The following is a 25,756-nucleotide window of genomic DNA, read 5'->3' as shown; positions in this document are numbered from 1 at the left end:
GAAAACAGTGAAGAAAGCTTTGTTTCTAGCCTGGCTGGAGTGTACACAGATTAATGGCATAATATTTGAGAAAAATTCCCCATGCAAGTGCCAGCAAGTTTAAAAGGAATGGGTGACGTTTCGGATCGAGACCCTTCTTCAGTTCTCTGGATGCTTTCAAGAGAGAGCTAGATAGGGCTCTTAAAAAGAGCGGAGTCAGGGGATATGGGGAGTAGGCAGGAACGTGTACTGATTGGGGATGATCAACCATGATCACATTGAATGGCGGTGCTGGCTCGAAGGGCCAAATACAATACAATACAATACAATACAATTCAATTTATTGTCATTTGGACCCCTTGAGGTCCAAACGAAATGCCGTTTCTGCAGCCATACATTACAAACAAATAGACCCAAGACACAACATAATTTACATAAACATCCATCACATTGCTGTGATGGAAGGCCAAAAAAACTTCTCTCTCCACTGCACTCTCCCCCCCGATGTCAGAGTCAAAGTCAAAGTCAAAGCCCCCGGCGGGCGATGGCGATTGTCCCGTGGCCATTAAGGCCACGCCGGGTGATGCAAGGTTGCACTCCTGGTGGCCTACTCCTGCACCTATTGTCTATTGTCTATTGTCAGCCTTGACCCGAAACGTCACATATTCCTTTTCTCTACAGATGCTGCCTGACCCGCTGAGTTACTCCAGCATTTTGAGTCTATCTTTTTTTTAGTTGGGTAGTTCTTCTAAACAAGTTACCTGGCTGATTATTAAGGCTCCCATTTCTATCAGTAGCCGTATGCAGGCCTCCAGTTGCTCAGCTTTACTCTGCAGCTCGTCTTGCCTCTGTGGTATCAGGTCAGGATCATAAAAGAGTTCCCGATAAACGGAGTTGTGAGAGATAACTGCGCAATGCAAAGGGGTGAGCCCTGAAACACAAGAACGGGAGGTTAATTCCATGGCAGGCAAACAGCAACAAAACCGCGAACATGACAACAACATCGAAACCACAAAACCGACTGAGCCGCATGTTCGAGCATGTGATGGAAAACTGACGACGTTGGTGCAATTATTGGCTTTCACTGTGCCATGAATTATTTAGCCATTACTACGCTCCCAGTGCTATCTTGGAGGAGGAGAGATTGTAAAGGTTTCCACAATCTGATAATGTCTTGCGCATTAATATTTAATTGCCACTAATTATCAGCACCTGCAGACACGTGCGAGCTGGGAGTGTACAGAAGTATTATATTTTAATAGAATTGCTTTCGGCAGCCTATGATGGCAACAATCGGTCAACTATCGCAGATTAGATAACATCACAGATGGCATTAAGTTAAAACAAAGACTCCAATTGTAAGGAAGCTGCATTGTCGGTTGAGGTGTGCAAGGATATCTCTTGAATGTTTTTTTAAAAAAACGATTTGTTTTTTTAAGCAGTATTGGACACTTCCTTGTAAGGTCGACACAACTGATCTATTTGTGACCTTGCAATGTAGTCGCCTTAATCGCTAATCCTGGCCTCGGGTGCTATCTGTGTGGAGTTTGCATGTTCTCCCTGTGACTGCGTGGGTTTCCTTCAGGTGCTCCGGTTCCTCCCACATCCCAAAGACCATCTCTCTCTCTCTTGGGATATGAGCTAAACCTGGGCAAATGTGACTAGTTTAGATGGGGCATCTTGGCCGGCACGGAAGAGTTGGGCTGAAGGGCCTGTTTCCCTGCTGTACAATTCTATGACATTCAGCCTTCTGTACTTTTAATGCCATTCATTACAATACTGTGGAGGTATGGCTACCAATCCTGTGATCTTTGTGCATTCTCCAAATTACAGATAAAACAATTTACGGACGTTACGGACGGACATCCACTCAATCTATGCCTTTCATTATTTTGTAAGAATGGTCCCGACCCAAAATGTCGTCTGTCCATTCCCTTCACTGATGCAGCCTGACCTGACCTGACCCGCTGAGTTCCTCCAGCACTTTGTGTTTTACTCAAGATTCCAGCATCTCCAGAACATGTTTGTTATTTGGTTGTAGACCTGCATTGCATTGGAAGCGTTTCTAGCCAGGATCATACCTCGTTGAACAGCAATGTGGGTTTCACACAGCCGATGAAGCCAAACCATGAACGACGGAGCAGCAATTACGTACCTTCAAAGTCCCGTGCCTCTAAGTCCACCATTGTTGCTGTTGCCATCACCATCTGCAAAAGCAGACAGGGTTGACTCAGATCACAAATGATAAGTCAAAAGACACTTCCTTGTACATTCTGCAGAGATAGACATAATACAATCTACACATCCTCACACCCCAGAAATATGATGAGGCATCTTGCTGTAACTAGAATGTAATCGCATTTATTTCTCCATTCCCTGAGATTTGATCCCACACCTCTCGCAAGGTAGGAAGGAATGTGTTTCCAGATATCATGACCATGGCAGACAAAAATAACCCCTTGTTTTTCCCCATCGGCCTTTGGTCTCCATTTCACCTCCACCCCTTGTTACAATCTCCACCCACCTGCCAAGAACCCCTCCTCACCTGAATCCACTTATTACTGGCCAGCTCTTGCCCCACCCTTTCAACTCGCCTTTGTTTACCAACTTTCTCCCCTCTGGTTCTGCCTGACCCGCCGAGTTACTCTAACATTCAGTGTTTTTTTTTTTGTAAGCCATCATCTGCAGTTCCTTGTGTCTGCACAAGTTCACGCTATAGTGGTAGAATTAGGCCATTCGGCCCATCAGGTCCACTCCACCATTCAATCATGGCTGATCTCTGCCTCCTAATCCCATTTTCCTGCCTTCTCCCTATAACCCTTGACACCCGTTCTAATCGAGAATTTGTCTATCTCTGCCTTAAAAATACACACTGACTCTGTGGCAATAAGTTCCACCGGTTAACTGACTAAATAAGTTACTCCTCACCTTTTTAAAAGTGCGCCCTTTAATTCTGAGGCTACGACCTCTGGTCCTAGACTCTCCCACCAGTGGAAACATCCTTTCCACATCCACTCAATCTATGCCTTTCATTATTTTGTAAGTTTCAATGAGGACCCCCCCTCAACCTTCTAAACTCCAGCGAGTACAGGCCCAGTGCTGTCAAGTGCTCATCATATGCTAACCCACGCATTCCTGGAATCATTCTTATAAACCTCCTCTGGACTCTCTCCAGAAACAGCACATCGTTCCTCAGATATGCGGCCCAAATTTGCTCACAGTACTCCAAATGTGGCCTGACCAGCGCCTTATAGATGCTCGGCATTTCATCTCTGTTTTTGTATTCCAGTCTTCTAAATATAAATGTACTTGTAATTTAGTGTTCCATTCATGCTGTTTTCTTTTTGCTACTCTGGGGATAAATTCCAGACCAGGCTTCTGCCCATGCCAAAAGCGAATATAATTCCACCTCTTATATTAGCTGAAGATAGACACAAAATGCTGGAGGAAATGCTGCCAAATTTCCACGAATCTGCAATTACGTACCTTCAACAGCTTGTTTCTTAATCCCTTGCATTTGCTGATTGAATGACACTTTAAAACGGACACCACAAATAAATGTATTGGTTGGATTACCACAGAGGATTCTGACAATGCTGGCATCTCCTGACACAACATCCTGAGTGTGTTTTTTTGAGAACCCGATGAAAACACATGTCAGAATGCTGGGTGTAGATGATGTTGGGAGGTCATGTTGGTGTTGGTGCAACATGACATTGTTGAGGCCGCATTTAGAGTATTGCGCTTAGTTCTGGGCACCAGTGTCAAGTCGGAGAAGATGCATGAGGATGCTGCCAGGACTTGAGGGCCTGAGCTACAGGGAGAGGTTGAGCAGGCTGGAACTTCATTCCGCGGAGCACAGGAGGATGAGAGTTGATCTTATTTAGGTGTATAAAATCACGAGAGGAATAGATTGGGTAGTCTCTTACCCAAAGTTGGGGAATCGAGAACCAGAGGACATAGGTTTAAGGTGAAGGGGAAAAGAATCAAAGGGTAGCTTTTTCACACAAAGGGTGGAGTGTGTATGGAACAAGCTGCCAGAGGAGGTAGTTGAGGCAGGGACTATTGCAATGTTTAAGAAACAATTAGTTAAGTACATGGATAGGAAAGGTTTAGAGGGATATGGGCCAAACGTAGGTAGGTGGGACTAGTGTAGCTGGGACATGTTGGTTGGTGTGGACAAGTTGGGCCGAAGGTCCTGTTTTCGCGCTGTTTGACTCTATGACTATGATTAAGGGAACAAAAGACCAGTATCACACTAACCACAATAAAACAAGCTTTGCAATCTGCTTGCGTTCTCATCTCATGCATTGTAAAATGGAACAATTACTGGACATGTTTAGGGCTTTCCATAGCTGTGACCATGCTTCACCTGGGCAATGATAGCTGTCAACAGGGTTACAGCGAGTCAAACTTAAAGAAGCCAGATCACCGAGAATAGATTTAATGAGAACTAAGAAGACAATAAAATTGAAATATAGCCAGAATTAGAAGAGCAAGAGTTATTATTCCAGAGATTTGATTAGCCTCGACTTGACAAACTTCCATTGAAGTCACTTTATTGCTGGGCGTTGGCTGAAGTAAGCAGGTAGGAGTGACAAGGGTAATTGGAAGTGTTATGAGCTATAATATTGAGCCTGAAGGTGTGTGTGTGATTCATTTAAAATTAGGTCCCTTCTGTTACTGTGCCTTTTTCTTTTTAACAAAAATTGTGCAATATCATCGGATCGAAACACAGTCTAGTTTTAACCTACTGTCTGTTTTAACATTTGAGGGAATTATATCAACTTGGCTTCATATCAAACCTTATTGCAGCAAAAACATCATCCTTAGCACTTGAAGGCATTGGTTCCAATAACAGAGGATTGCTTTTGGCAGCGAGTCAGAGACTTACAGCTGAGTTGGTCTGCATGTTTATGCACCACAACAAATTGAAACGTGTTTCAACAAAATGCAATCTTCCAGCGTTGGAGAGGGAAAAAAAGACATGGTATAGTTCTTCCCAATCTATAGGTTGAACACACAATCTAGACTGAGGACATAGGTTTAAGGTTTGAGGGGAAAGGTTTAATAGGAACCCGAGGGGCACCATTTTCACTCAGAGGGTGGTGGTTATATGGAATGAGCTGCCAGAGGAGATAATTAAGGCAAGGTATATACAGTAACGGCATTTAAGAGGCACAGGGACAGGTACATGGACAGGAAAGGTTTAGAGGGAGTGTTTAAGAAGGAACTGCAGATGCTGGAAAATCGAAGGTACACAAAAATGCTGGAGAAACTCAGCGGGTGCAGCAGCATCTATGGAGCGAAGGAAATAGGCAACGTTTCGGGCTGAAACCCTTCTTCTGAAGACGGGTATCGGCCCGAAATGTTGCCGATTTCCTTTAGAGGGATGTGGGCCAAATACAGGCATTGGGATTAGTGTAGATGGGGCATCACGGTCAACACTGGCTAGTTAGGCCGAAGGGCCTGTTTCGGTGCAGAATGATTTGATGACACCATGATGTGAAATCTATAGTGGGTATGAGGATTGGGAGTATTTTATAACACATAACATATAAGAAAGGAGGGAGAAAAAACCCCCCAGCAAAATGTTCCAGTCTTTGGTCTAAAGCAGACAATTGAGGCTGCAGATGCTGGAATCAGACGTAAAAATCAACCTGCTGGAGGAACTCAGCACGTCAGCCAGCATCTGTGGAGGGAAATGAACACACAACGTTTCCAGTCAGAACTCTTCTTCAGTTTGAAGAAAGGAATGACAAGATGTGAGCGGATTTACAGGAAAAAGTCGATAAACCATGATCCTATTGAATGGTTGAGGAGTTTAGTCCTGTAGTCTCGTTTAGTTTAGTTTAGAGATACAGCGTGGAAACAGGACCTTCGGCCCACCGGGTCCGCACCAACCAGCGATCCCCGCACATTAACACAATCTTACACCCACTAGGGACAATTGTACACATACACCAAGCCAATTAACCTAAAACCCTGTATGTCTTTGGAGTGTGGGAGAAATCAGAAGATCACAGAGAAAACCTACGCAGTCACGGGGAGAACGTACAAACTCCGTACAGACAGAACCCGCAGTCGGGATCGAACCCGGGTCTCCGGCGCTGCAAGCGCTATAAGGCAGCAACTCTACCGCTGCGCCACCGTGCCTCCCCAGATGGGAAGAAACTGCCCCTGAATCTGGAGGTGTACATTTTCACCCTTCTGTACCTCTTCGCAGATGGGAGAGGGGAGAAGAGGGAGTGGCCTCGTCCTTAATACCACTGCTTCATTATGTTTAATGTCTCTGATTATATTTAAAGGCACAGTTGGCACGGCAGCTATAGGGGGAGAGAGTCTACCACTGCATCTTTGTGCATCGCCCTTGCGTTCTATATATTCCTATTATTCTTTGTGTTCTTATATTCAAATGCCTCAAAATTTTTTTCATTTAAAAAAAAATATATTTTTATTTATTAGAAGCAAATGTACAAACATAGAACCGACGGCATATAAAATTATACAGGTATTGTACAGCTTCAATTTTAACTTTTTAGCTATAGTTGGAAGAAAAGGAGAAAAAGCTAGAAAGAGAAAACGTGAGGTGCAAAGATAGAACCCCTAGACTACCAAAGTAGTGTGGCCAAAGAGTGAATAAATGAAAGAAAGAAGAGAGGAATAGCGGAAAAAAAATGAATAAAAGGACAAAAAGAGAAAGAAAGAAAAAAGTGGTGATATACCTGCCTCACCCCCCCCCCCCCCACCCACCTCACCCCCCCACCCACCTCACCCAGCCTCAAAATATTATTAGCAAAGTGACCCATGTTTAAGATTACTCAACGAACAATAAAATGGGGGCTAGATACAGAAGTTGGGGCTGGTGTCAGTTGCTTGTTGCTCGATGCTGCCGCAACTTTGCGAAAATGAATAAAGCAAATAAAATATAAAATAAATTGGACCAATAAATGCTCCCAGTGAAACCATTCATTCCACCGACAGAGAATGGTTCACGACAATATTAACTGCGGAGGAAATGGTTGCCAACAAGAAATCTGTCCCTGCTTGCGTTAACTTCCAAAGGAATGTGTAGTACAAGTCTGTTCAAAATCCATTATTTATAAAGAATGCTCTGGTTTAATCAATCATTCGATCAATTTTAAACACATGGAATGCAGAGTCTTTTACTACCTGACCATCTTCAGCAAGACGGATGTGGACGGTGCCAGTTCAGACTCCACACCACAACCCAGGAGTGCTCTTGCAGCTCCAGAAATACAACACAACACATGCACCCAGAAGCATTGGAGTGTTAAAGGACATTTGCCTCTTTCTCTCTGTTATTGGCAGCACCCTCCAGGAAATAGATTTGGCATCATACCGATCGATCTCTGAAAGGTTTATTTGTATAGCCTCTGGTTCTTTTAAAATTAAACTCTTTCCCTTCAGTAGCCATTGATCAGTGGGAACAATTTTCTTTCATTTACTTTATTAAAACTATTCATTCAATTGAATTCACAAATATTTTCATTTCATTTCCATTTCCATTGCAGTTTCAAGCACAGGGCAGGCCAAACAGCTCATTGCATTTTCATTTCATTTCCATTTCCATTGCAGTTTCAAGCACAGGGCAGGCCAAACAACTCATTTCATGTTCTTTAAGGGCTAACAAATCATTTATTGCAAGTACATTGCAGACTCACAGTTCAGTTGATTCACAGCTTAGAATCACAGTTGTGGCCTCTCCCTCGCCATCTTCCAGAGTGACTGACTAACGTCCAGGCATCTGGGGTCTTATAGTCCTGCCCCCCACCCCCGGAAGGGGTGTTACCTTCATCATGGTGTTTGACAGGCGAGAGGACCAATCAGCTGATCTCAAGATTTTTAAAACACTCATAACTTTTATATTTTTCATCGATTGGAAAAATCCTCGAGGCTGCCTCAGCGGAGGAGGACTGTGAGTAAGATGGCCAAAAATCATAGCCATATAGGGTAGCGTTTTTTTTCTAAAATCAATATACAGCGCAGACAGGAAGTGGTCAAGATGAGACTTTTAGTTATATAGATTTCACACTCTCAAACCCACACACTCTTTATTAAATTGCTTTCGCTGCATGTCTTGTCAAAGTTGCAGCCTTTCTCGGCTTTTCTGCAGTCTCTTTCCACCCTCTGCTGTTAATTCAAGGCAACCTTTGCACATTGAAATCATACTGTGAAATCCCAAGTCAAGGCCATGAACATCTGTTAAAGTATCACTGCGACCAACATCAGTCTCCGATGCACATCACCAGGCCTCTCTCTAACAATTGCCGCTGCCACAATAAGCCCCTAAAACACAACTACTGGCTCCATTTCCATGGGATTCAATTTAGCGAAGAAGTTAAATTTGCCATAATCATTAAAAAGTTAATTTCCAGTACATAACATTCATTGCATTATGCAAATTAACAGGTGGTCGCAGCGGTAGAGTTGCTGCCTCACAACATCAGGGACCACGGTTCGATCCTGACTATGGGCGCTGTCTGTACGGAGTTTGTACATTCTCCCTGTGGCTTGCGTGGGTTTTCTCCTGGTGCTCTGGTTTACTCCTACACTGGCTCCATGTCGCGGGGCTGGAAACTAAGTATCCTGAGCTAATTCTGCTACCACCATCATCTATTGCAACAAGTGATGGCTCCCACTGATTGTCGCCGGAAGAATAGAATAGAATAGAATAGTTTCTTTATTGTCATTGTAACATGAACCATGTACAACGAAATTGTAAAATGTCAGCCAGTCAGTGCACCATTCAAACATTTCTAAAAGCTAACGATACATACAAGGTAAAATATTTAAAAAAAGATAAACAACTAAAATAAATATCATAAAAATAGCACGCATAAACACCCAAAGCTTGCGTCCTTTTCAGGACTAACGATGACAGCGATGTCAACATTTGAAACATGGAAGTTGGACACGGAAGAAGACTCCCACACTCAGTTTATTCCCACACTCCAATTTACTGATTATAGGGAAGCATTGAACAAAGCCACTTCTAGGAAATATGGTGGTAATCTAAGATTAAAAATCTGTAACAGAATGCCCAGAGGAACAAACGAACGCCTCCCATTCATCATGACCATGGCTGATACGCACCAGCCCTCCTGTGCCAAATTAATACACCCACGAATTAAAAAAACACATCTATCTTCTTTTTAATAACTTCCAGTAATCAACCCCAGTTGCGCAACGGTAGAGTTGCTGCCTCACAGCGCCAGAGACCCAGGTTTGATCCTGACTACAGGTGTTGTCTATATGCAGTTCGTACATTCTCCCTGTAGGTTTTCCCCGCTGTGCCCTGGTTCCCCCCCCCCTCCCCACACTCCAAAGACGTACAGGTCTGTAGGTTAATTGGCTTTGTTGAAATTGTAAATTGCCCCCTGGTGTGTGTGGGATGGTGCTAGGGTACGGGGTGATCGCTGGTCGGCGCGGGCTGAAGGGCGTGTTTCCACGCTGTACCTCTATAAAGTCTAAAGTCTGAACGTAACGTTGGCCAAACTGTAATTTGCCTTTCACAAAAGCACGAACTCTGTTTGTCTCTCTCACAGATGTTACACAACCTGCTGATGAGGTCCAGCATCATGTTTCATCAATGCACTCGCTCTGCACCAACAGATCTCTGCTTTAACTATCACAAAGTTGATGATTATAAATGTCAACTTGGTTTCACAAACAGCTTGCCCTCACTTGCCCCTTATTCCAGGGCAAAGTCCATCACGTGTTTTGTGTGCTTCTAGACCAGTTCAGACTCGACCTTATCTCACAGACTAGCTAGCTATCAATAGAAAGATATACTTCATTTTTTTTAATTTTTTTTTTAATCGTATCCATCTCACATTTCTGCAGCTTTTCTTAACTTGGCTCTCACACACCAAGCTGCCAACAATAAATTTGAACAAAACTCTTCAACCATTAAAATACGCAATCTAAAGCTCCAAAGTGATGTTGGTTTCAAAAACATACAATCTCTTGGCAGCCACTTCATGAATGTCTGTTGCTACTGGAAACCCAGGTGTTCTTCAGGTTATTTACAGAGGAGAACATTTCAATCAGTCTTTATGCAAATAACCTCATAATCTGATTACTAAGGTACAAAAACTTGAGAGTGCGCGCCACCAGGCTCAGGAATATTTACTTCCCCTCTGTTATCAGGCTTCTGAACGATCCTTTCATAAGTTAGAGTACTGTCCCATTCACCTCTGCCCCACAGTGGACATTCGATTTTGTCCATGGAACTCATGCCGCTCCAATGCTGAGAACTATATTCTGCTCTCTGTATTGAACACAACTATATTAAGCACCCTTTGCACTATCTACTATGATTCGATACGATAGAACTTTATTCATCCCAGGAGGGAAATTGGTCTGCGAACAGTCATACAACAAGAGACATGAAACATGGAATTAAAGTGGCAAGTCCAGGATTGGGGATGTGCAAAGATTGGGGAGGGAGAGGGGAGTCAGTCTACCCCACGACTTAAGTGGGAGGAGATGTACAGTTTGATAGCCACAGGGAAAAGGGATCTCGTGTGGCGAACTGTGCTGCATCTTGGTGGAACCAGTCTGTTGCTGAAGGTGCTCCTCAGGTTGACCAGTGTGTCATGGGCTGTATGTCCAGGATGCTCCACTGTTTGAGGAGCATCCTTCCCTCCAAGACCAACCTCCCATGAATCCAACTCCACCCCCAGGACAGCATCTTACTGCAGACGTTGAAAGAACGGAGCCTCCTCAGAAAGTCCCTTCCCATACAGGTCCCTCAGTGTTCCTGGACCAGTCCAGTTTACTGTCCAGGTAAACTCCAAGGTACTTGCACTCCTTGGTAAACTGCACATCCACACCTTTACTGTCATTTGACGTGATTGTATTTATGCATAGTATATCTGATCTGTGTGGATAGCATGTAAAACAAAGCTTTTCATTGTACCTTAGTACACATGACAATACTAAACCTAAACCAAAACCTACAAAGTGCAAAGAATTCAGATACTCAATAACCCAAGCTCCAAGGAGAGGCTGTGCAGGCGAGGACTTTATTCCTTGGAGTGCATGAGGATGAGAGGTGATATTATCTCATATATTGGATATTGGATAGTTATATTGACGGGAAAGGAATGGAGGGTTATGGTCTGAGCGCAGGTATATGGGACTAGGGGAGAATACGTGTTCGGCACGGACTAGAAGGGTCGAGATGGCCTGCTGTAATTGTTATATGGTTATAATATGGTTATTATACAGATGTATAAGATCATGGGGGGAATAGATAGAGTCAACGCACTGGCTCTTTTACCCAGAGTAGGGGAGTCAACATCCAGAGAACACAGATTTAATGTGACAGGGGAAAGATTTAACAGAAATCAGAAGGGCAATTTTTTCACACATGGGTGTATGGAATGAGCCACCAGAGGAGGTAGTTGAGGCAGGTACTATAATAACATTTAAAAGACATTTGGACAGGTACATGGATAGGATAGGTTTAGAGAGATATGAGCTAAACACAGGCAGGTGGGACTAGAGTAGATGGGGCATCTTGGTCAGCAGGGGCAAGTTGGTAGGAGTGCTCAGTGGGCCGAAGGGCCTGTTTCCGCGTTGTATCTTTAAACTATCTCTTTAAACTAAAAAAAAATATCCTGTTTGCAAAATTAAATGAACTCTCGAACAATAAAGTGAGTGATTTTACACAAAATGCACATTCACGATGGTAAGTGTGTAATTCTACAACCCCACCCCGTGACACGCGGTGAATGAGTGCACTGGGTGAACGCATTCACCACTGTAATGGATAGCATTAGCTCTCAGTAATTGCCTGTGTTATTAAAGCCAACAGAGACGCTTACCTGTATGACGTTCACGTGGCCATAAGTAGCAGCCAGATGGAGGAAAGTTAACCCTTTGTCATCTACAGCATTCAGGTCAGCACCAAGCAGAATCAGATCTCGGACAATTAGCGGCTGGTTAGCGACCACAGCGACCATCAGGGGTGTCTAGGAATGTAACAAAGTGCATAGTTGGCGTGGAGAAGTGGTGCATAAATAATAGCAGCAAACAGAGAAGGTGTTCAATGTTGTATGTTTTAGTGTTTATGATCTATGTTCTATGTTCTATGTTCTAAGGACCAGTCAACATCTCCAGCCTAGTTGATTAGTACAGGTGTCAAGGGTTATGGGGAGAAGGCAGGAAAATGGGGTTAGGAGGGAGAGATAGATCAGCCATGATTGAATATTTGTGTAGACTTGATGGGCCGAATGGCCTAATTCTGCTCCTATCAGATGACCTTTTGCTGCCATCCAGCTAATTCAAAGCAGATTTGTATCTTTACCATTTATTTGGTTTGAAGTTTATTTTCTCTGAATAATCTGAAGATACAATCGATCATAGTTATGGAATTTTCACTGAACCTACCCTCAGTAACATCTTGGGAAGAGAATTCCAAACTTTCATCATAATTTCTGTGAAGAATTATTTTTGGACATGTTTTCTGTACAGTATTACTCTAACACATTAAGCCCTCTGAAACTGAACTCCCCTTTGGGAGAAATAACATCTTTTGATCGACCCCATAAAATCCTTTAACCGTTTTAGATACTCTAATTGGATCATCTCTGTGATGTTTGGTGGACTGTGTGGGGTGGGAGGACATGTTGCTCCTCCCATGCAGCGCTCCCTGCTGCACGGAAGGAAGAACAGGTCCTCCCACCCCACACAACAGAAGTCTTTAACGCTTTACTCAATGCTGGCAGCAAGGCAACTCAAAATGGCGATTTTGGACTTCTTCGACTTCGTTGGCTGAGTGCGCGCCGTATAAGAGTGATGGGTCGGGTTCGAACCAAAATGTACACCATCCAAGGACAAGAAGGACAATGCCGATGGCATCATGACCAATTAAGAAGGCGCGTTCCTCCAGCGAAGACTGCGCAGAACCTGATCAGAACCAAGCAGTCGGACACCCCAGTGTCGAATCATGTGGATACTGGAGTGCCTGACTTGCCCCTCCTCAGGCTTGACGTAGTTCCGCCAGATGAACTCCCCGCCGATCTGCCTGTGGTCCTTTGTTGATCGACACGTTGCAATTGTGGTATTCCCCCAAGGCGACTCATTCAGGAATAGAGACGTTCAAACTGGAAAGGGGGAGTGTGATGTTTGGTGGACTATGTGGGGTGGGAGGTCTCGTTGCTCATCCTGTGCAGCAGGTGGCGCTGCACAGGACAAAGGGAGATGTTTTGTATATAGTTTATCCTGTGTGTGTGTGTGTGTGTGTGCAGCCATTTTGACTTGTCTTGTTGCCAGCATTGAGTAAAGCATTAAAGACTTCTGTTGTAAATTGAAGACTCTTATGTTTTGTGCAGACCTAGAAAACGAACACGAAAATCTCTTAACTGTCGTCAAATATGAATTAATTCCTGGTCACAGCGTTGGTTTACAAGGTTAATTCGCGGCATGGCGGAACTGTCATATGCTGAGAGAATGGAGCGGCTGGGCTCGTATACTCTGGAATTTGGAAGGATAAGAGGGGATCTTATTGAAACATATAAGATTATTATGGGGGTTTGGACACGCTAGAGGCAGGAAACATGTTCCCGATGTTGGAGGAGTCGAGAACCAAGGGCCACAGTTTAAGAATAAGGGGTAGGCCATTTAGAACGGAGGCGAGGAAACACTTTTTCCACACAGAGTTGTGAGTCTGTGGCGCCCCCCTCCCCCCCACATCAGTCTGAAGAAGGGTCTCGACCCGAAACGTCGCCTATTCCTTCCCTCCATAGATGCTGCCTCACCCGCTGAGTTTCTCCAGCATTTTTGTCTACCCTCTCATAATTTGATATACTTTCTCTCTGAACAGTATTTTCAGAAATTCTAGACAAGCGAACTAGTTGACTAAAGAGAGCACATTAAGATGTTTATACCTTTCCCCTGTGTTCTTTTGTGTCCAGTCTTCTGAGCTCGTGCATTCGCTCAGCGGCTGCGTAGGCGTGTTCCCGCATACCTTTTGCTGCATAGATGTGGAGGATTCTGCAAATGAATAATCATACAATTCATACAATTGCAGGTTAGACTGATTGCGAAAACCCCTGTCCCACGGTACGAGTTCTCCCGAGTTTGCCCTGATTCGAACTCCGAGATTTACGGTAATGGCCGCTCGTCGGTACTCGTGGACATTTTTCATCATGTTGAAAAATCTTCACCAGTCTTCCCGTGCTTACCTGCCCTTAGCGAGTCTTCCCGAGTACCTGCTGTTAGCGCTAAGAGACGTCCCCGAGCTCCGACGTACCCGCTACGTTCATGCTCCGTGCTTACCACGAGTTTGATTTTTTTTTTTACTCGGGAGAGCTCTTGGAATGAACTCGTACCGTGGGACGGGGGCTTTAACTTTGATACCACTTTTGAGAACAACGGATGGACATCCAGTTTTTTCCAAACTAAAGCTTCACGGCGCATTGGGTGGAGACGCGGCGTTAATGAGTACCATTGGTTGCCTGGCTGATCCCTACTGGTGTCGTGACAGGAAGTTTGTGAAATTATACAATACGATACGATAAAACGTTATTTATCCCAGGAGGGAAATTAATTCGCCACAGTCATAAAAAACACAAAATGCATGAAACATGAAAATAAAGTGAAGAGTGCTAAGGCTTTGGGGATGTGCAAAGATTGAGGAGTTGGGGGGTGGGAGTGGGGGGGGGGGGGGGGGGTCAGTCTCAGTCTCAGTCACCTCCATGACCGAAGGGGGAGGAGTTGTAAAGTTTGATAGCCACATGGAAGAAGGATCTCCTGCTGAAAGGTTCAGATGGACCAGCGCTAATGCACCTCCTTGAAACTATCTAAAGGCACTGATGACCAAAGGCACAAAGGAGGTCATGTGTACTAACCAGTCAGCAGAAAGACAATACATGGTTACAATCGAGCCATCCACAGTATACAGATACATGATAAAGGGAATAACGTTTAGTGCAAGAATAATGTTTATGGCAAGAATAACACTTTATGCAAGAATAACATTTAGTGCATGTTTCGTGCAGTGTAGAATGAGAGGACATGGTTACAAGATAAGGGGCAGCTATTTAAGACTGAGGTACATAGGAATTTCCTCTTTCAGATCTCGGCGAATCTCTGGAACTCGGTGAATGTGGAAGCTTTAGTTTAGTTTAGTTTAGTTTAGAGATACAGTGCAGAAACAAGCCCTTCAGCCCACTGAGTTCGCTCCGACCAGCGATCACCCCGTACACTAACCGACACACACTAGGGACAATTTTACAACTTATCAAAACCAATTAAGCTACAAACCTGTACGTCTTTGGAGTGTGGGAGGAAACCTGGAGCACTGGGAGAAAACCCACGCAGTCACAGGGAGAACGTGCAAACTCCATACAGACAGCACCCGAGGTCAGGATCAAACCCAGGTCTCTGATGCTGTGAGGCAGCAACTCTAATTTAGTTTAGTTTAGAGATACAGCGTGGAAACAGGCCCTTCGGCCCATCAGGTCCACGCCGCCCAACGACCCCCGCATATTAACACTCTCCTACACCCACTAGGGACAATTTTACACATACACCTAGCCAATCAACCTACAAAGGCCTATTTACTTCGCTCCATAGATGCTGCTGCACCCGCTGAGTTTCTCCAGCTTTTTTGTGAACCTACAAACCTGTGTGTCTTTGGAGTGTGGGAGGAAACCGAAGATCTCGGGGAAAACCCACGCAGGTCACGGGGAGAACGTACAAACTCTGCACAGTACCCATAGTCAGGATCGAACCCGGGTCTCCGGCGCTGCATTCGCTGTAAGGCAGCAACTCTACCGCTGCGCCACTGTGTTGCACCATTGTGCTTGATTACTGCAAGTGTTTAAAAAGAAGTTAGATAATCTATTTAATCAGTAGCTGTATTAATTTGGCACAGGAGGGCTGGGGCGTTTCAGCCGAGGTCCTGGTGAATGAGAGATTGCTGCTCCTTTGTCCCTCTGTGCATTCTAACACAGATATTTCAATCTTAGATTATCACCATATTATATTTCCTATAAGTATTAAATTCCATTGCTTTCTCTCACACTCAGTTTATCAGTAATCATTGTGGGACTTTTCAAATTTAACTTGTATTTTTATAGTCATAGATTCATAGAGTGATACAGTGTGGAAACAGGCCCTTCGACTCAACTTGCCCACACTGGCCAACATGTCCCAGCTACATTAGTCCCACCTGCCTGCATGTGGTCCGTATCCCTCCAAACCCCATTTCCCTCATCACCCCCAACTTGTCAGCTCATGGCTACAATACTTGCTCCTTCTTTCCTAGGTCACTCCTTCCAACCCCGTTTAAGTGGAGCCCATGTCAGATGCTATTGCCAATGTCCCACAAACTGAAGCCCCTGCCTCCATCGTCATGAGATCAACCAGAAGGGCTTTCAAACAAATGACATTTATTGGTAGGAAGGAACTGCAGACGCTGGTTTACACCAAAGATAGACATAAAACGCCAGAGTAACTCAACGGGCCAGGCAGCATCTCTGGAGAGAAGGAATGGGTGACATTTCGGGTAGTGACCCTTCTTCAGACTCAGTACCGTGTACTGTTTGGTGCCAGCCCTTCTGAAGAATGTTCTCGACCAGAAATGTCACCCATTCCATCTCTCCAGAGATGCTGCCTGTCCTGCTGAGTTACTCCAGCATTTTGTGTCTATCTTCAGCATTTAATGGTAGCTTGTTGATAATCCATTGAGCATTGTCCTTTTTGCTTGGCATGTTAGGAAGGGCTAATTCCCATGGTCAGGTCAGGTCAGGTCAGGTCAGGTCAGGTCAGTTCAGTTCAGTTCAGTTCAGTTCAGTTCAGTTCAGTTCAGTTCAGTATTGTCACATATACCGAGGTACAATGAAAAGCTTTTATTTGCATGCTATCCAGTGATAGACTAAACATGAATACAATCAAGTCGCCCGCAGTGTGCAGATAAAGGATACATTTTACACTTCATTATCTCCATGTTTCCCTCTCCCCTGACTCTCAGTCTGAAGAAGTGTCTCGACCCGAAACGTCACCCATTCCTTCTCTCCAGAGATGCTGCCTGTCCCGCTGAGTCACTCCAGCATTTTGTGCCCATCTTCGGTGTAAACCACCATCTGCAGTTCCTTAGCACAGGTATTTACAGTGGCTTCCCTGTTGCTCCATACCATCCTTCTATTCTGGAGTAATGCTGCAATTGCTTAAATTGAAATTTCCTCGGCTGCTGCTTTTGCTACAAACGAGTTCTGAATAAAACTGCTCCAGCTCAGGTTGTAAATCTGCTGACATTGATTTTTACATAATGATTTACTTAGAGTTTCCTCTTTGTGCCAAAAATTCATGAGACTGCAGGGAGGTTGTGTGTAAATGTGTGTTTATTTGACATATTCCACAAAATAACACACCATTTATTGGCTTTTACACCTGGTCTACATGACAATGGGCAATCTTTCATGGAACATAAATACAACCATAAAATCTTTAAAAGGAATATATCAGTAATGGTTAGATAAGTTGAAGCAAAAGTCCCTTTTGATTGTATTGCATTCACAAATGTTCCAGAACAAAGATCTTCCATTGTTCCCCAAAAATGCAAGCTAGGCTCGTGGAGCAGCAGAGTGATGATCTCAAGTTGGGAACATCAGATTCAGTGCAGTAAATTGGAACATTAAAAAAACACAGCATTATGGATATTAGGCACGTAACGGTGTTGAGGAATGGGTATTGGCTAATCTCTTAATCAGTTTGCCTATTCCGTGAAAATATGCCCGTGATTTAACTTCTCATATTCTTTAATTACACTGGTTACCCAAAGCCATCAATTTAGTTTAGTTTAGTTTAGCGCGGAAACAGGTCCCTTTGGCCCACAGAGTCCACGCCCATCAGCGGCCAACCAGTGCACTAACACTGTCTCCTACACACTAGGCAATTAACCTACAAACCTGCACGTCTTTGGAGTGTGGGAGGAGACCGGAGCGCCCGGAGAAAACCCACGCAGTCACAGGGAGAACGTACAGACTCCGTACAGACAGCACCCATAGTCAGAATCGAACCCGGCTCACTGGCGCTGTAAGGCAGCAGCTCTACCGCTGCGCCACTGGGCTGCCCTTTAGAATTTCAGAATTAATAATGGGCTCAGTAGCAATTGTTCTTAAGGGCCTGTCCCACTTGGCGATTTTTTCGGCGACTGCCGGTATAATTGACTGACGTTGTTGGGTCTCAGAAAAATTTGCGGCGTGACGCAGCGTGATGACGCATTGACGCGCGCTGTTTTTTTCAAGTGTAGCAACATTTTTTTGTCGCCGCTGGATTTTGAAATGTTCAAAATCTGTTGGCGACCCTGATGTAACGCCGGCAGTCGGCGAAAATAATCGCTAAGTGGGACAGGCCCTTTAGAAATTCACGATAGAATCTACTTGTGAAATGGAACACACCGACCTTATCTGGTGTGAGTCTGGCTTCAGATCGCACTACATTATATTTACAGTAACTGTTAATTATCCATTGAATGGTTCTACAAGTCACTCAATTCCTTGAAAGTAGGAGGTACACAAAAATGCTGGAGAAACTCAGCGGGTGCAGCAGCATCTATGGAGCGAAGGAAATAGGCAACGTTTCGGGCCGAAACCCATCTTCAGACTGATAGGGGGTGGGGGAGAAGAAGAAAGGAAAAAGGAGGAGGAGGAGCCCGAGGGCTGAGGGAGAGCTGGGAAGGGGAGGAGACAGCAAGGGCTAACAGAATTGTGAGAATTCAATGTTTATGCCGCTAGTGTGCAGACTCCTCCAGCGGAATATGAGGTGCTGTTCGCCCAATTTCCGCTGGTGCTCACTCTGGCCATGGAGGAGGCCCAGGACAGAGAGGTCGGATACGGAATGGGAGGGGGAGTTGAAGTGCTGAGCCACCGGGAGGTCAGGTTGGTTAATGCGGACCGAGCGGAGGTGTTCGGCGAAACGATCGACAACCTCCTCCTTGAAAGTAGGGATGGGTAATAATTAGTTTGCCAAAGCACAAGACGCCAAGTGTGGCCTCACCATCTCCATGTTCAACTCTCTGTAAACCTCCCATTACTTACACTCCAACCCCTCTATAATAAAGGCCAACATGCCATTTGCTTTCTTAACGACTTGTTGGGTCTGCCTGCTAGCTTTTGTTGATTTATACACAGGACCATCCAGATGCCACTGAACATTACCGTACCCGATGTTGGGGGAGTCCAGAACCAGGGGCCACACAGTTTACGAATAAGGAGTAAGCCATTTAGAACGGAGACGAGGAAACACTTTTTCTCACCTATTTAGAGTAATCTCTTTGTTTTCTATATGATGTCCAGTTCTTAACACTTGCCCGCGCACACATCCTCCAATACCTTGAGCCCTTAATTTGTGCACTAACTCATTCTGTAATGCCTTACCAGTCTGAAGAAGGGTTCCAACCCGACCCGAAAGATCAGGAGATCTTCTCTCCAGAGATGCTGCCTGACCCGCTGAGTTACTCCAGCACTTTGTGTCTATCTTTGGTAGACCCGGGGTCGATCCTGACTGCGGGTGCTGTCTGTACGAAGTTTGCACGTTTTTTCTGTGACCGCGTGGGTTTCCTCCCACACTCCAAAGACGTTCAGATTCACAGGTTAATTGGCTTCGATAAAATTGTAAATTGTCCCTAGTGTGTAAGATAGTGCTAGTGCACGGGGGATCGCTGGTCGGTGTGGACTTGGTTGGCCGAAGGGCCTGCTTCCTCACTGTATCTCCAAAGTGTAAAAGGCCAGGGAAAGAGAACGCTGTCTTTCCTTTGCCTCTATGTCTCAACCTGAACCCTTATCTCAAGACTGCCATCAGTTTCTTTATTTGGTAAAATATTAACTTCCTAAAGAGTGTTTTACGCAGGACATCGATGATTATCTTTACCCAACCAGCAAAATAAACAGAGAAAGTGACTTAAATCATCAATGCATCAAATGTAATTGAAGGCAGACATGGTACAGATGCTTCTGTAGGACATAGACTTGAAAAAGTCAATAAAGTGGAGACTAAGTACTGTCAATTTCTCAATGTTGGCAACAAGAGGTATTGTTAAATACCATGTGTTCAAGAAGGAACTGCAGATGCTGGAAAATCGAAGGTACACAAAAATGCTGGAGAAACTCAGCGGGTGCAGCAGCATCTATGGAGCGAAGGAAATAGGCGTTGCCTATTTCCTTCGCTCCATAGATGCTGCTGCACCCGCTGAGTTTCCTTCCCTCCATAGATGCTGCTGCACCCGCTGAGTTTCTCCAGCATTTTTGTGTACCTTTGTTTAATACCATATCAGCTAATCTATCTCTGGGCTGTTTCAAGTCCACCAGCTGGTGCCAAACAATCTAATGCTCACACAGTTCAAGCTTCAGTAAGATGCGATACAACGTCGGTATGGAGAGGAGCATATTTTTCCTCCTTTAGCCCCATCACTTTAATGAACAGGCAGCATTAAAAAAATGGAATGCTATTTACAGATCCAGATCCAGTTAACCCTGGCCATTTAAACAAAGAAAACATAAGCATTTTCATCGCATTACCACAGAAAGCCATAGATTGGGCTCACCTGGTATCTATACCCCAAGTGAAGCTTTCGAACCTATTATAAAAACGACTCATTTTTTCCCTCAGAATCTTTTCTATCTTCAGCTCACAAGCATCAAGATGCCTGGAAATGGAACCTAATAGATGGCCTTTGTCTACTTTGCTTCCTAAATGTTTAGTCAACAAAGTCACTAGATCTCACTTTTGAAAGCAGAATGGAATTCTCAGCTGAAACGTTTGATGGAGAGGATTTTGAGTGTTTTTCTGCAATGGAATCTGAAGACTATTCAAGGTCAGAGTCAAGGGTCATATGTACAGAGACTGGAACAATGGAATTCTTGCCTGCTGCAGCTTCACAGGCTGAGAGTCTTGATGCGTAGGGAGGAACTGCAGATGCCAATCTGAGGAAAGACATTCTTGCCATAGAGGGAGCACAGAGAAGGTTCACCAGACTGATTCCTAGGATGTCAGGACTTTCATATGAAGAAAGACTGGTTAGACTCGGCTTGTACTCGCTAGAATTTAGAAGATTGAGGGGGGATCTTATAGAAACTTACAAAATTCTTAAAGGGTTGGACAGGCTAGATGCAGGAAGATTGTTCCCGATGTTGGGGAAGTCCAGAACTAGGGTTCACAGTTTAAGAATAAGGGGGAAGTCTTTTAGGACCGAGATGAGAAAAAATAAATTCACACAGAGAGTGGTGAATCTGTGGAATTCTCTGCCACAGAAAGTAGTTGAGACCAGTTCATTGGCTATATTTAAGAGGGAGTTAGATGACACTAACAGGGGTTTAATCAAGGACATGACATATATTTCCTTGATAACAATGGCCGATTGTGTGCCCTACATTCCCTTGATTATCTTTGCTTTCTGCGTTTCTTCCATTCATTTCTCCTAAGTACCGTCTATATCTCTAGTTCCCCTATCCCTGACTCTCAGTCTGAAGAATGATCTCGACACGAAACGTCACCTCTTCCTTCTCTCCAGAGATGCTGCCTATCCCGCTGAGTTACTCCAGGTATTCATGCCCGTCTGTGAGACTTAATGTTGTGAGTGACTGCCATGTGAGAGACAGCTGGCAGTGTACTGACAAGTGTACTGACCAGTGTGCTGACCAGTGTACTGACCAGTGTACTGACCAGTGTACTGACCAGTGTGCTGACCAGTGTGCTGACCAGTGACACTTCATACCATGGACCAGAAATATTTAAAATCACAAACAAAGCACTGGAGAAATTCATGAGCCAGGCAGCATCTGCGGAGGGAAATGGACAGACAACTTTTCGGGTCGGGATTATTCTTCAGAGTGAGGTAAGATCCCACCTTGTAATAGTCTCTGTCGATATCCCTCCATAGTCGGTTCTGAACAGCCAAGTTCCTCCAGCACTTTTTGTCAGCGTTTGTAGGGTCCCGACAGGAAACATCACCTACGTACCCATAGCCTCTACATGTGCGATGAGTACTCTGAGGTCTATGTTTACATATCTGTTATGCTGCAGCATGTAAAAATATTATTGCTCTATTTTGGTACAGTCTTGACTCTTGCCTGACCCGCTGAGTTACTCGAGTACTTTGTGTTAAGCTCAGCTATTAAACCTGGTCAGCATGGATGCGTTGGGCCGAAGGGCCTGCTTCCGTGTGAAACAAACATGACTCACTAAAGACTTCTCCATTTTGTAATCAACAACAGTGAGTCTAGTTATGAAACTTTCACATATTTGCATTTGACTTCTTTGGAATTATTTTAAAAATATTTACTTTATTTTAATGCAGGATTATAAGAAGTGCCTCAGCAAATGTAACATGATCATGGGCTGATATGTAAACAATTTAAACTGTAGCCAGAATTTAGCAGAGGTTTAATCTGGAATAATAGTTGATTGCTAATGTCTAAGTTGTCATTGGAAAATAATCACTTGCTGTAAATAAGTTTCCAAGCTGTAGCTCTGAACTAAACCAACTGCACTAAACTAAACCCCATTAAACTAAACTGCATTAATCTACTCTAAACTACACTAAAAGCATTGTGTTGCATTCATAGGCTCCCACTATTAAAATAAATGCTAAATATGGTCACCCTGCGACATGCATTTTCAACTCAATCAAGACCAGTGATAGTGGAAATGTACCTTTGGGATGTTTTAAATGTATGTCTTTGTGCTGAATGCCAAATGTGATGGATTATTAAATGCTTTTCAATGCCCGTGACAGATCGCTAACTGTACAGCAGGCCGCTTCCTTAAAGCAGTCTTTCGGTAAATTAAACCTGACAGATGATTAACAAAAATGCAGTGAGTAGGTCTTGTCACTGTCGACAGATCAGTGTTGAGCAAACAGATCATGGCACACAGCTGATGGTCTTGCCTTAAGTCTTAAGCGTGGCTCCAATTGATAAAGAAAGTTCAAATAGAAAGTTAGGACTATGGGGCTGATATATAGTAACAAACACCAAGAAATCCAATGTGTAGGAAGGAACAGCAGATGCTGGTTTACACCGAAGATAGACGCAAAGTGCTGGAGTAAAAGCCCTGTCCCACGGTACGAGTTCATTCCAAGAGCTCTCCCGAGTTAAAAAAAAAATTCACACTCGTGGTAAGCACGTAGAATGTACATAGCGGGTATGTCGGAGCTCGGGGACGTCTCTTAGCGCTAATGGCAGGTACTCGGGAAGACTCGCTAATGGCAGGTAAGCACGGGAAGACTCGTGAAGATTTTTCAACATGATGAAAAATGTCCACGAGAGCCCCGAGTATCGACGAGCGGCCATTACCGTAAATCTCCGAGTTCGATTCAAGGCAAACTCGGGAGAACTCTTGGAATGAACCCGTACAGTGGGACAGGGGTTTAACCCAGTGGGACAGGCAGCATCTCTGGATAGAAGGGATGATGTTTCGGGTCGAGATCCTTCTTGAGACTAAGAGTCAGGGGAGAGCATGACACAGAGGCAAGGATGTGTAAGGTGTGAAAACAAGACATGAAAGGAGATGCAGATCAAGGAAAATGTAGAATAGATCATTGCTAGCTAGGAGAAGGTGACAACGAAGCATACAGAGATAAAATTTAATCAGGAGGTCAGTCAGACTGATCGGAGAACTAGAAAGGGGGAGGGATGGTGAGAGACCAAAAGCAAACGTTACTTGAAGTCAGAGAAGTCAATATTCATACTCTTCCATCCGCCTAAACTTGCGAGAAGCAATGTGATAAGTATGTATATAGATAGATACAAGGAACTGTAGATTCTGATTAATACACAAAAGGGCAGGAATTGTTGGAGTAACTCAGCACGTCAGGCAGCATCTCTGAAGAACATGGATAAGTGACGTTTCGGGTTAAGACCCTTCTTGAGACTCAACATGGATAGGTGGCATTTCAGGTTGAGACCTTTCTTCAGATTGAAGTCCTATCCATGTTCTCCAGGGATGCTGCTTGACCTGTTGAGTTACTCCAGCACCTTGTGCCCTTTTGTGACAAGAATTCATGTCATCAGTAGGAGTTACAAGCTGCAAGCCGTCTCTAGCACCCTCCTCTATGGCCATATAGCTGTGGCTCTCTGCACTACTACTACTCAACCTAGACATTCTGGCTCCCCGCTGCTAGTACAAAGTAACATACGTGTCATTGTCTTCATCTTGTTGCAGCAGCTTCTCAATGGGCATGTTGGCAATGGTTCTCCTGGCATCCTCCAGCTCCAGAAGTCCAGGCTCAGGGCTGGAAATGTTCAGAGGCACAAACTGGGGCGGCAGAGACGGCAAGGGGCTTGCCGGACAGGGCGTACCCGGTGCAGGTAGAGCCGAGAGCGTTTGGCACCAAGGAGAGTGATTGAGCGACTGCTGCTGGCCTGAGAGATCCATTTGCGGAAGACCAGTTGGCGTGGGCGCCCTCGACTGTGGAGAAACAAAAACAGTTTGATCAACTGACAGTTCACACGTTCATAAGTTACAGGAGTTGAATTAGGCCATTCGGCCCATCAATCATGGTGATCTCTGCCTCCTAATCCCATTCCCCTGCCTTCTCCCCATAACCATTGACACCCGTTCTAATCAAGAATTTGTCTATCTCTGCCTTTTTTGCATAACTTTCATTCATTTGTTCCATGGCACCATTTATATCTCTCGTTTCCCAGTCTGAAGAAGGGTCTCCACCCGAAACGCCACCCATTCTCTTTCTGCAGAGATGTTGCCTGACCCGCTGAGTTACTCCAGCTTTTTGTGTCTTATCACTGATTACCCTCTGTTGGATTAATGGTCAGGGCTCAGTTATCACTGGGCCCAGAGGGAGGGATCTGGGAGGTAGGGGGCAGCGGGAGGAGAAAGTGGGGGGGATAAAAGTCGGCTGCGGAGGCCAAGTCATTGAGTATTTTTAAGGCGGAGGTTGACAGATTCTTGATTAGTACGGGGGGTGTCAGGGGTTACGGGGTGAAGGCAGGAGAATGGGATTGAGAGGGAAAGATAGATCAGCCATGATTGAACTCGATGAGCCGAATGGCCTAATCCTGCCTCTATGACGTGAAGATATGAAAATGGACAATGAGGGGATGAGAGTAAAGGAACAGGGTGGGGGGGGGGGGGGGGGGGGTAGGTGGGAGGAATGTGTGCGCGTTTGTGTGGGTGAGGAAAAGGAACATGAGGGGGTATAAATGGAAACGGGGCAATACAACATTCATACCCACAGGTTGCAACAATCTGGTGTTGAGCCATTGCAGTACCAGGGGCGTGCTGTTGGGGGTGATGTTGGTCAGGCGAGGCAATAAAACGAGAGGCTGCTTGCCTTCTGAAATGGGTGTAGAAATTCCCCTGGCATTATTTCACCCAAGAGAGCGAAATCCTTCCCTCTCACTCCCCCACCACACCCAACCACCCCAAGAGCCTTCGAAATACTCAATGAACATCACAAAATAGCCAGGCAATCTGACCATGTGTTGGAACCGGCTGTGTGTAAACAGACCATTGTTCTTCCTACATTACAGCAGTGTCTTCAAGGTAAAGGCACCTGGTTGGTCTGCGCGGTTATTTTGATGTCCCGGGACTGAGATTGATGCGAAATAATTGCAAATAATTAATTTTTCCATCTGCAGCTTCTAAATTACAAATGTGTTATCAATATGCATTATTATCTTTATACCTGCAGCATATCAGCAGAGCAGCTACTCATACTGATTAGCATGAATATTAATTGCTCTGACATTTTCCACAGTGAAAAGGAGTTAAGGGATGATTC

General features: G+C 44.6%; 2 protein-coding genes across 2 annotated transcripts in view; both read right to left on the bottom strand.

Annotated features, from left to right (window-relative positions):
* Positions 1-23,702, bottom strand: part of nfkbid (NFKB inhibitor delta) — a 28,403-nt gene extending 4,701 nt beyond the window's left edge. The window contains exons 1-5 of the mRNA XM_033049524.1: positions 23,677-23,702; positions 13,899-14,004; positions 11,835-11,981; positions 2,135-2,186; positions 741-910 (exon numbers count right to left, since the gene is read on the bottom strand). Coding sequence (XP_032905415.1) covers positions 741-910; positions 2,135-2,186; positions 11,835-11,981; positions 13,899-14,004; positions 23,677-23,702 — 501 coding nt within the window. The remainder of the gene's footprint in view (positions 1-740; positions 911-2,134; positions 2,187-11,834; positions 11,982-13,898; positions 14,005-23,676) is intronic.
* A 430-nt stretch (positions 23,703-24,132) lies between these two features.
* Positions 24,133-25,756, bottom strand: part of pou2af1 (POU class 2 homeobox associating factor 1) — a 43,817-nt gene continuing 42,193 nt past the window's right edge. The window contains exon 5 of the mRNA XM_033049523.1: positions 24,133-24,423. Coding sequence (XP_032905414.1) covers positions 24,133-24,423 — 291 coding nt within the window. The remainder of the gene's footprint in view (positions 24,424-25,756) is intronic.

Source organism: Amblyraja radiata, chromosome 33, assembly GCF_010909765.2.
Source record: "Amblyraja radiata isolate CabotCenter1 chromosome 33, sAmbRad1.1.pri, whole genome shotgun sequence".
NCBI classification, from domain to species: Eukaryota; Metazoa; Chordata; class Chondrichthyes; order Rajiformes; family Rajidae; genus Amblyraja; species Amblyraja radiata.
This window is presented reverse-complemented; position numbering and strand designations above follow the sequence as displayed.